Source organism: Malaya genurostris, chromosome 3 (genome assembly GCF_030247185.1).
Source record: "Malaya genurostris strain Urasoe2022 chromosome 3, Malgen_1.1, whole genome shotgun sequence".
Lineage (NCBI taxonomy): Eukaryota > Metazoa > Arthropoda > Insecta > Diptera > Culicidae > Malaya > Malaya genurostris.
The window spans coordinates 166,197,245-166,209,808 of record NC_080572.1 but is presented as its reverse complement, the minus strand read 5'-3'; the positions used below and the strand labels follow the sequence as shown (position 1 = coordinate 166,209,808).

The 12,564-nt window shown below is 37.6% G+C and overlaps 1 protein-coding gene across 6 annotated transcripts in view; it reads left to right on the top strand.

Annotated features, from left to right (window-relative positions):
- The first annotated feature begins 8,192 nt into the window (after nucleotides 1-8,192).
- The window catches only part of LOC131439639 (uncharacterized), a 59,615-nt gene continuing 55,243 nt past the window's right edge, over nucleotides 8,193-12,564 (top strand). The window contains exons 1-2 of one of the 6 annotated variants that reach the window (XM_058610899.1): nucleotides 8,195-8,280; nucleotides 9,271-9,889. In XM_058610899.1, the coding sequence (XP_058466882.1) occupies nucleotides 9,698-9,889 (192 nt within the window). In that variant the 5' untranslated portion in view covers nucleotides 8,195-8,280; nucleotides 9,271-9,697. Of the gene's footprint in view, nucleotides 9,890-12,564 lie in introns of all 6 variants that reach the window. The other 5 variants (XM_058610898.1, XM_058610900.1, XM_058610896.1 and 2 more) reach the window with 5 other exon arrangements.

Here is a 12,564-nt window from a genome sequence, read left to right as displayed (position 1 = left end):
ATGGTAAGCTGTTAACTGCAGCTGGTGTACTTTGTTCTATAGGGCATACGTTGGATGGTTTCGTTGAAGAGGATGCTTCACTGTTGTTGGTGACTGTAACAGGTGTACTGGGGTTGCTTGGGGTTGATGTGAAGGAAGCACCGTTGTCCTTTGGTATAGTTGTCTCCTTGTCCGGTTTATCACATGGCTTACCGTAGTGAACAGCTTTTTGGCAATATTGACATGTGGCCATCTGATTGTCATAGGTAACAAGTGATTTGCACGGTATTCTTGTATCCTGACCGAATGTCACATAAGAAGGTATAGGCCTCCTCAAGCGCATGCGTAACAAACGTACGCCATTTAGAATACCGGGGGAAAATTCCTCCACTTTTCATCTTCGATAGAGAGAATCTCTCCGTATTGGGACATAGTTTTGCGAATATAAGAACCGTTGACGATTGAGGGAAGATCATGCACACGCACTTCTATAGCACTATCTTCCATATATACTGGAATGTTGTGCTTGATATTTTCATGCTCCACATAGTGCACATTATTATTGTCTTTAGCGAATTGAATTGCATACAACTCTTTATAGAACTGGATATAAACAACATTATTGGTCTTATTGCATTGGAGTAAATGCACACGTTTAATGTCAAGATTCATTTGCTCCTTAAGCAAACCTTCAAGTTCTCGTATCGAAGGTCGAATTTTGCACTGTCTGAAGTCAACAATAATTGTATTCTTTCGTACCGACGGTAGCTTCTGTTCGTTTGGTTCACTCATTTTCGAGGTCTATTGTTCACTACACAATACTGTACTTGGTTTCTTCTGTCCCCAACGTAAGCGGTTTTGTTTGTCGACTAACTTGGATGAGATGTAAACCCGAACTGAACTGAAGATTGATTTCGATCCAAGCTCACAGGGTCTGATTTAACGCAGTAACATATTTTCCCCCGTGTCATCGGAAGTATGGTCTGCAATTTATGAGCAAATTTTCAACACTATGAGACGTTTTATGATTCTCATAATTTCTTAATCATGGTACCGACAATGGATTTTGATCAGTATATATTGTTTCGTATGAATGGACATTAAGGTAAACTTCAACCGCATGAATTGAACGAATCATAGCGCAAAGCGTAGCGTACAAAACTGGTACATGTAAGTATGGAATATTTTCAGTGGTTGAGTGCAGTGGGCTTACGAAATGCTTTGTTCGTAAGTAAAACAGAGGCTATCTATATGTGCTTACCGACGAAGTGTATTTTAATTTACCTAATACGAAACACATTTGTGCATGTTATTTAAGCGAGTCAATTAAATCATTCAATTTATAACCAAGAAGCTTTTATAATTGATTTTCTCGCCAATTGCGAAATTGTTCTTTCTTTGTTACAGATCCGAATCTTTGACATGATGACAATACTTCACTTAATTGAATCCCACTATGTATTATTTTATAAAAGAACTAAATAATATTTAAACAAGTTCATTTTTATACGGAATTGCAACTGGCTTGTGAGATGTTTACTAAAAATAACCAATTTTGTGAAGAGTATATCATATCAGTATAGGAGTGTATAATATTATACCATTTCTCATGAATTTATGGAGGATTTATAGATATATGAATTTATATTTTAGAATTCTTTGATTCGGTGTGTGGATATTCTTTCACATACGCTATACAATTTGCAAGGCGGGGACGGGTTTAACAAGTAAGTTATTGAAATGAATTGTAACGATCACGTGTTAGCCACTAAATCATCAAACCGCTACCACTTTGATAAGGCATGCTTTATCATGAAAGCTCATTTCTACAAACCTGTGAGGAATGAACATCGGGGGCTGATTTTGTATTTCCCTACTTGCGTAAGAAGCGATTGCTATTCTCTCCAATTTTGTGTTCTCTTCTCGGTATTGTGACCTTTGAATTCGCGAAGCTACGATGCGACTTACTTGTCATGTTCTTGATTTTCTATTATTGACCCGAAGTTCGCTGATTTTTGGGGATATGAGACGGTTAGATGTGGTTTACTAAAGGGGAAACGGGAATTTAGATCGATCTCGAGTAGTCCAGTAGGAGTTCGTAAGGCAGTTTCCGGTTTCAGAATACCCTAACTCGTATCTTGACAGTTTCACTGATCAAATTGAAATGTTATGTAACGGTCACGTGTTAGCCAATAAAGCATCAAACCGCTACCACTTCTATAAGGCATGCTTTATTGGCTAACACGTGATCGTTATAGAATGTTATTTTAATTCTCAACTTTAGTTTGGAACTCCTAGATGGCTAAAAACAATTTGTTGTGGATTTTTCAATTTATGAATGAATTTGAACATTGCATTTAAGAATGAATTTGAACATTGCATTTTTGATTCAATCGGTCTTGTCCCCTACGCAACCCTGTAATTTTTACGCTCGTGTGTTCCGCCTTATAATTGTCCCTTTACAATTATGCAAATGAAGTTTTGAAAGTTTGCAAAATTTACACATTCAATCAACTAGTACGTGCGATTATCGATACACGGCCTCGAGGCTGACTTTGTTCGGAGAAAAATAATAGTGTTGACCTCGATATCTTCTACGTCTCCCGATATTCTTAAGGCCTGAGGATAGTGGGTCGTGTATAGATTTTGAATATCCCTCCCTGACTTCTTCAATTCCCCTTGCGTCTATGTGTTTAGAAACCTTGTTGAGTAGATTTTATTCTTCTCCTCTCCTCTTCTTTTCACGAACACTACACGGATAAAAATTATGAATTTTACAGGTCACATAATTCCACAAACGATACAATTCATAACTATTTAACTTTTCGAATGACGCGATATTCCATTCGTATAGAATTTTACAGGCTCCGAGTATAATTCTCACTCGACTAGCGAATGAAACTGAATGAAATTCTACACGGGTAAAAATCCATTGCCGGTACCATGATTAAAAATCATGAAATCATGAATCATGTTTCCCATGAATTCGTGAGCAAAATGATTGATATCATGAACAATAACACATCTTTCATGAAAATTTTCATGATATCAATCATTTTGCTCATGAAATTTCATGAGATGGCATGGTTCATGATTTCATGATTCAAAATTCATGGTACCGGTAATAGATTTTCATCCGTGTATGCACCATTTACAAACCAAGCTGATATGTGCTTCTGTGAATCAATCGATTAACTGACTTACTTTATGATCTAATGTTTCTCGGTTCAAGTTGCGCAGTTGCTATCGATCTTTTGTTTTTTCAATTTCAAGTCATGTATTTTACAAGTCCCGCAATTTTACATGTTCTTGAATATAAATTTGCGTGAAACATGACGCTCCATTTTGGTAAAGGCTGGGTAACGCGTAACGGGTAACGGGAAATCAGCAAGAGAGTAATACGAATCGAGACCAATGGCAACGACCCCTGCGACGAAAAAGGACTTGCGATTGGAAGCTCGGTACGTGAAACTGCCGATCTCTGAACTTCATCGGGAGCACCCGCAGAGGCGCTTGATCGGTTGGTTGCCGATCGACGAAAGAATGTGTAGATTACGGATCAAGGGCCAATTCTTCAACTTTAGCATAATCAAAGTGCACAGCCCTCATTCCGAAAGCACTGATGATGACAAGGACGCATTCTACGCGCAGCTCGAACGCGAGTACGACTGTTGCCCAAGCCATGACGTCAAGATCATCATAGGAGATCTAAGCGCGCAGGTAGGCCAGAAGGAGGAGTTCAGACTGACGATTGGAAAGTTCAGCGTCCACCACGAACGAAAACGGCCCACGACTCATCGATTTTGCCACCTCCAAGTGAAACTTATTAATTTTACTTTTGATTAAACGGAGCGAATCGAAAAGACGGTGTTAACTGTTAGCTAGTCGGTTCTAAAGAGAACGAACGATTTTATTTTTCGATCTAGCAAACCTTCTATTTACAAATTTAACAATGTTGACGTTTTGTATATAAGGTGGAATCAATCTTCTGCGCCCACCTTGATTTAACCTACTATGTACACAGTAAATACAGTTCAGTGAATAACTTAGTTCATTACAGTAGCACCTTCTTCCAACATAGTATCGTTACACCTGGATATCACCACAGCAGACGAAATCACAAATCGACCACTTTCTGATTGATGGAAGGCACTTCTCCGACATTATCGACGTCACGACCTATCGTGGCGCTAACGTCGACTCTGACCAATATCTGGTGGTGGTGAGACTGCGCCCAAAACTCTCCGTCATCAACAATTCACGGTACCAGCTACCGCCACGGTACAACATAGAGCAATTGAAGCAATCGGATGTCGCCTCAGCATACGCGCAGAATCTCGAGGCAGCATTGCCAGACGATGACGAGCTCGATGTGGCTCCGTTAGAACACTGCTGGAGTACAGTAAAAGCTGCCATAAACAACGCAGCCGAGTGCACCGTCGGGTACGTGGAACGAAGTCGACGGAACGAATGGTTCGACGAAGAGTGCAGAGTGATTCTGGAGGAGAAGAACGCAGCGCGAACCATGGTACCCGGCAGAACGTGGAACAATACAAACAGAAGCGGAAACAGCAGACCCGAATCTTTCGGGAGAAAAAAAAACGCCACCTGGAAGAAGCGGAGTGCGATAAAATAGATATGCTGTACCGCTCTCAAGAAACGCGGAAATTCTACAAGAAACTCAACAAATCTACGTCAGTGCAGCAGTAAACGGAAATGATCCAGCTCTCATACTGAGGAAAGTAAAGGATGCCATACACCAGCTCACGACCAACAAATCAGTATGGACATTACCGCGAGAAACTTTGGAACGGTACACTCGCCTGAAACGCGAAGCAGCAAAGGTTGGACTGGTGGTGAATGCGTCGAAATCGAGTACGACAGGATTCGTCTAGGAAGTAATGTCACGATAGACGGAGATACCTTCGAGGTAGTGGAAGAATTTGTTTACCTCGGATCCTTACTAACGGCTGACAACAATGTAAGTCGTGAAATACGAAGACGCATCATCAGTGAAAGTCGTACTTACTACGGGCTCCAAAAGAATCTGCGGTAAAAAAAGATTCACCTCCGCACGAAATGTACCATGTACAAAACGCTTATAAAACCGGTGATCTTCTACGGACACGAAGCATGGATCATGCTCAAGGAGGATCTGCAAGCACTTTTCGGAGTTTTCGAATACCGGAATCAGGAATCAGAACACACAGGTGACAGGAGTGAGAGGGGGAGGTTTTTGGAATGTGACGTCCAATATTTTCAATGAGCGCATTTTTGAAATACCTAATTATATTACTGCTTTGCCCTATTTCCTGAAAAAATCTTCAAAATAAACGTTTACATTCTATAGGAAAACGTGTATTTGTTGATGTAAAAGCTTCTTCTTGTAAATTCGGAAATGAGTGATGCAGGAAATCATTTCTGTTGTGATCAGCAAAAGTGCACGGAGGAGCGAGTAAATTAGCGAAATTCATAAATTTGGCCTAATATAAGTAAAAAAGAAAAAGATGCCTTCAAACGGTTTAGCTTAAGTTATGCACTGACAATTTTTTCAGTAATTTGATTTTCTAGCATTGATAATAGTATGTCATAAGAATTTCGCTTATCTGATTCTGATGCAGTTTATTCAATTGTACTCCATTTGAAAAAGGGCGGGAGATCAACGATTTCAGACGTAGATCATGTCATGTCTTACCTTGATCATATGTGATTTTCCTCCACCAACATCAAAGCTTATCGAATCATCCAATGATTGAACTTACATAAATCAAGAATCATTTTAGCTCAAAATCACTACCCATTGTGTGACGGAAGATCAGTACCGATATTGATCGATGTGATTTAAATTTCACTGATTAACTGATCATGAAAAGATTCTCCGGCAGTGATCTCGTTTTGATGAGGTTTTGGTCTTTTTTTTTTACAGCCCTGTAATATATTCTTTACCTAAAACAATAATATATCTGTATACCCCTAGGAGGAATAAAACAGATGATTTAAATGTTTCATCAATTCCAACCAAATGCTTTCGTTAATTTATATAATTGATATTAATAAAATAATTCCGATTATTTTGTAGTTTTAGGGATATTTTTTAATCTAATGACAGCATGTAAAAAATCGATTTTTCCCTCATATTTTTATGGTTTGTCATACATATTGAGAATGTATTGAGATGAATTTTATTTATTTTGAATTCGTGACATGTGACATAGGGGGGGGGTCTTTGCTTCTGTGACAATTTGTGACAAAGGGGGGATGGGGAGTCAAAAATCTTCAAAAAAGCGTGACGTCTTTTATGGACAGCCCCTAAAGCGAATAAAATGGCGGAAGTATTGAAACTGGCAGTGTTTCACAGAAAAGTATAAGACTCAGCCCCGTGCGCAGGGGGGGGGGGGGGTTTGGGGGTTTTAACTCCCCCCCCCATAAAGAATTTTTTTTTAAATTAAGTTTCATGAACAATGGAGTACTTAACAGATCGGCTGAAAAGTTCGTATCGTTTCTATGAGAGGGCGCCACTAGAATTAAATCCATACCATGTTCAGTTAGTACCAACCATCAAAAGATACGTGTATAAATTTGACAGCTGTCTGATTATTAGTTTGTGAGATATTGCATTTTGAGTGAAACTACTTTTGTTATTGTGTAAAAAATGGAAAAAAAGGAATTTCGTGTGTTGATGAAACACTACTTTTTGATGAAAAAAAGTGCCGCCGATACCAAAAAATGGCTTGATGAGTGTTATCCAGACTCTGCACCGGGCGAAGCAACAATTCGTAAGTGGTTTGCAAAATTTCGTACTGGTCATATGAGCACCAAAGACGATGAACGCAGTGAAAACGTGAAAAAAATCCACAAAATGATTTTCAATGACCGTAAAGTGAAGTTGATCGAGATAGCTGACACCCTAAAGATATCAAAGGAACGTGTTGGACATATTATTCACGAATATTTGGATATAAGAAAGCTTTGTGCAAAATGGGTGCCGCGTGAGCTCACAATCGATCAAAAACAACGACGAAAAACCATGCTGGAATTGAACGAATTGGGCTTCGAATTGCTCCCTCATCCACCGTATTCTCCAGACTTGGCCCCCAGTGACTTTTTCCTGTTCTCAGACCTCAAGAGAATTCTCGCTGGTAAAAAATTTAGAAGCAATGAAGAGGTAATCGCTGAAACTGAGGCCTATTTTGAGGCAAAGGACAAATCGTACTACAAAAATGGTATCGAAAAGTTGGAAGATCGCTATAATCGCTATATCGCCTCTGATGGCAATTATGTTGAATAATAAAAACGAATTTTGGCAAAAAAATGTGTGTTTTTATTAAACGATACGAACTTTTCAGCCGAACTGTTATTATATCACAGTGCAAATAACTTGACAATTCATATTTTTTATCAATTTTTCATCAATTTAAACTGAAATAAATTGAACACCCCCCGAGTCGAGATATTCGATGAACAAGTAGAGGTATGCCATTCCAAGCATTGCAATTGGTCGTTTTCCAATGGTCGTTTCCTGAGATTGTAAGTAAAACCTTAAATTCTTACAACAAGACGGTCACATTGAATTCCCTATTTTAAATAACAATATAATATAAAAATGGTGTTACATCGTCTAGAACAACCCCACAGCTCATAGAAATATTCAAGTTCAGAGTATTTTCTCTAGTGAAATTAAAAAACGCTCTCGCACGACACTCACTGTTAGTAATCGTACAGTAACGCGCAAATATTTCGCAAAACAGTACACACACTTGTTGCTTCGTTCAATGTGCTTCAGAATAATATTATTTAATTAATCTCTTATATTAGTATCAAAAAATCATTGATTCTAGTTCCAAATTGAAGAGATAATAATTTTTTATTATTATTCCTGAGCTAGCGAATAGCAAGAGAACTAAAATATGTAACAAATTCTCTAAGGCGCATAAATAATTCCTACCCGTGTATACAAATTCTATGCAGCTCCATTTTTCTACTAATTTGTTGAAGAATGTTAATTTCAGAATTTCTATGGAATGGTAAATCAATTTTGTCAAAAACGATATGTTTGTTAGTTACTGCACTGTTTAATTGGCAGGAGCAGCATTGATATTCATTTTTCGCTCATTGATATATGTACAACCACCATTATATCTCTCGTGCTGTTTTCAAATTTTCTATCAAGTACGTCTGCCAGAGCATTTTCCAAGTTCAGTTCCATACCAGCGGCTGTTCGTTCAAGACGTGTCTAGCGAGAAGCAAAAATTTCCCACCCAGTTATCAGATTTTTCCTCCCTGTTGCTGATATTTTCTAGTGTTAGTGTGTGCAAAAGAGGCTTTAAGGATTTAGATGGGAATTATTCTACTGGATTGGATGCTGCAATTATCGTATTGCGGAGAATCAGCAAACGATTTCCCAGCATTTGGAATAGTCTATGGTTGGATCTAGTGGGTTTCGTGAAACAATACGGTCTATCAATTATCAATAATTCAGCAGGACTTTAAGAGCAAAAAAAAATTACGCCTGCTTTCCATGACGACCTCCTTTATAGCAATATTGTTGTGTATACTTGAAATTAAACTAGTATGTGTTACTAACAAAGCAGGGAGAATCCCACTACAGATATCACTTAGATAGTGTTTAAATTTCACCAAGATGCACACGTAGTTTTACAATGCTAGATTGTTCCTTAGCAGCCATATAGAATGAAATCAGAGGTTGGCACTGTTATCAGAAAGACACAATGGAATTTTAAAATGAATGCTATCTATATATGAACATGTATACTATCCTGCAAGTAATTGTCACTTTAGTGCAAGTTAGAACAGACTGTGGGAGAAGGAAGCTGGCATGTAGTGATTCTTGCCAATAACGGAGCTATATTACTATGTTTAGGTGCACATTGAGTGTGCTGTGCATGTGAAGAAAAATTATTATTTTTGTGTAAAATTATGACAACTAATTTAATTTATAGGGTGTTCAACAAATTATGTTAAAACGTGCAATGAGCTTTTCTCTTTTCTTGGTTTTTGGCATGAACAAATCAAATAATGTGTATAAAAATATACATCCAATTAAATGATTGGAAAATGTTTTTAGTAAACTAAATATTTTAACTTTATTGATCTTGTGTATACAAGCTACTATCAAAACTCCTTACCATTTTCGATCAGCCTAACTTTAGACTATTTCATTCAAATATATCAGCATAAAATGTGTATGTGAGTCATAAATAGTGTAGTCAAAACAATTTTCAAAAGTAAATCATGGACGTCTCGGTTTTAATTATTTCCTTTATGCTCCAGGATGATTTAGACGTGAAAATAAATATTCAGTCACGCGAAGATCATTGAAACAGTTCTTGATTATTCTCCCCAAAATATTCATCTTCGCGATTGTACGTATAAATATAAATAATAAACAAGATAAACACGACTGGAAGCTCATAGCATAAAAAACGGGTGTAAAAATGAATGTGAAAATGCTTGTCCCGCGAATGATGCCATCGAAAGCGATTTTGAAGGTTGGACACCATCAGTATTTTCCCGCTAGTATTATGGAGGCGTGAGCTCCGACGATAGAGTTAACATTTGTAGTTTTGCACTGGTAGATTTCCTTGGACACAAACGCACACGCACCCGACCAAAGCACTGGAATTGGCACAGGATCGAATTGCGAAGAGGTTTTGTGTGTTACCTTCGCTGTGATATCGCGTCCACCTTACGCACCGAAATGGCTGTTCATATTTTGGATGATGACCACTTCGCGATCAGTGCAATTGTGACAGTTGTGATGCAAGTAATTTTCTTCCTGATCGCTGCTATCTTCCAGCTGGATAAATTAACAGATTTTGCTGGAGGTGTCAACTTTATTATTATTGCCTTGTTGACATTCTTTTTAGGCCAGATCGATAGAACCCTGAAGGTAAGTAATGATACTAGTTTAAACTAAAAGTTAGATGCCTTGTATTATGAATTCAACTAACAGAATAATAGAATATTCACCCTCATTCTTGTTTACGTCCGTATCGGCAGTACAACGAACGGCTACTTTCGAACGAATACGAATAAGCCATTCTTTTTTTTTCACTCGAATGAATTTGAACGCGACTCGTCTGCCACAAAAAATTCAAATATCAGTAAACTTCTTCAAATAAATGCTAAGCCTTGATGAAATCAGTCCAATTCTTGTGATTAACTATATGCGAAACGATAAAATGTATGGCAGTTTAACTTCAAACGATACGTGTATTCGAACATCATTCGTACGAACGGAAAGTCCCATTCTCGTTTACGGACGAATAGACGAAATGACGTGGTTTCGATTCGTCAGTTTTATGTTGCGAATCAATCGTTTGAACACATTGAAAAAAGTTTACCCGATTTCTAACAAATTTATTTTCGAGTATAAAGCTGATTTGCAATCAAATCAAAAATTTGTGTATTGCAGAAAACATTTAGAAAGCATAGCAGTATAGTAAAATGCTGTTTTTTTTTCTGGCGAGCCTTCGAATATATGCGCAGTTCCAAGTTTTTACGCATCAAATTTTACATCCATTAGCTAATGGAAAATACGCCATGGACAAATATGCTTTATTTTATAATAAATGCATGAATTTACCAATGTAATAAATATGAAGACTATCGAAAACATGACAAAATTGCAAGAAAAATGCAACATATTTTTTGCAGATAATACTGATCGGACTGCTTTTTTTACTTTGCACGAAGTTTAATTGGAAAATTTCATTTACCGAGTTGAATAAAATTGGTCCTGAGTACGATATTTATTTATTATGTAGCATTCGTCACTTCCTTGATGCTTGGAATCTTCCTAAAAACAACCACCTGCGCTGCCGATCCTTCTTTTGCACAGGAGTCGCGTACGTATACGTTCGAGTGAAAACAAGAATGGCTTGTTCGCATTTGTTCGAAAGCATGTGTTCGTCGTATGGTCGATACGGACGTAAGCAAGCATGATGATACAAAGTCAGCGAAAAAAACAAGTCAAATAACAAATGATAGCAAAGATTTTTAATTACAACTGAAATCTGTACCAGAACTGGTAGTTTAAAGTTGGATGGGCGTTGTTTTTATGCATGTGCGATGTTTAAAATAGTGATTGATTCGAACGTAAATGGGAATACGAATTTGATATACTTTCGAACGTATCGCATACGGCCGTAAACAAGAATGAGGGTTATCTTTTACTAAATGCGCTCTGGGATTTTCAATCATTTTGACTTAGAATAAACACAAAAGACATTGTGAAACCAAACAATGGATTAGTGGTTTCGTCTCAATAGATCCGCCATAATATTTTGTTGATTAGTTGTCCTAAATGAATTCTGCCATCGAAAAACATACCTTTACTTCAACCCCAGTGGCGTATCTAGGGGGTATCACAACGATCCGTCTAGGTTCCAATATCAACATCAGCGAAGTCAATCGAATGAACGAACTTCCGGAAAATTTTACGCTATATTTAGGCATATTCTGCCGTACCGGTTTTCGATCGGCGCAACATTTTAAGGGGGCGGCAATGTCATCTTTGGGATTTTTTTTGCACGTCGTAGATCTTCGCGGATTTCCGGATGTTAATTCACCGCTTTTTTTTGTTCTCCAAAGATCTTTACGGATTTCCGGATTTTTGTTTTTTGGTGACTAATCCAACGATGGGGGCGCAAACTCTTATTTTGCCCCGGGCGCCAAATTTCCTCGGCACGCCACTGGTTTTACACAACCAATTCTTTATTGAAATACTGACAAAAGAAAATTTTTCTCTGTGGATTTGTTTGTTTCAACTACACGCAGAGAAATGAAGCCAGTTTAAAATAACAAAACTGTTAGTAGATTTTTAAATTTGATTTATGATGATTTCTAACTAGAATATGATTGTGTTAAACGAATTTTTCACTTGAACCAAAATTTACGCACAAAGTCGGAGGTGCCTGAATTAAATTTAGCCTAAATTAAATGAAACCACAGATATCAGATCTTGTGTAAAATTCAAACTTGCTATGCGTTGGAAACACTACTGCCTCCTACTCGACTATTTGCCGCGATCTTTCAAAACGTTCCACTACGTCCCAGAACGATAACAAAATCCTCCTGCCTGTTATAGAAATATTCCAACTACAACAAGTTTTACACTTATCACACGATTTCCCTATGTGTGCATATGTGAGCCTGTATATCTTTTTGTGTTATAATTTTTATTTCAATTTTCTCACGTAAAAAAAGTTTTTTCAGTTCCATCGGATTTTAGTATAAACTAGCTGACCCATCGAACTTCGTCTCGCCCAAAAATTATTTGTTCGAATTTATGTTTTCGGACAGCAGAATTGTCGACTAAGTGGTTAACGTTTCTCTCCATTATTTTTCTTATTAACCCACAATCAACGGAATTCGACACACATTCGCTTCAGCCCAAGAAAGAAATATCACCAAAAATTATGTGAAAATGTGAAATACTTCCGTTAAGCAAAAATCGGACAAAGGTACAGATTATCATCTTATCCTTTGTATCAAAGAACTGAACAGAGATCTCTCTCTAATGGCTTAGACATAAAGGATATAAGGTGCCACGTTTTCTCTTCC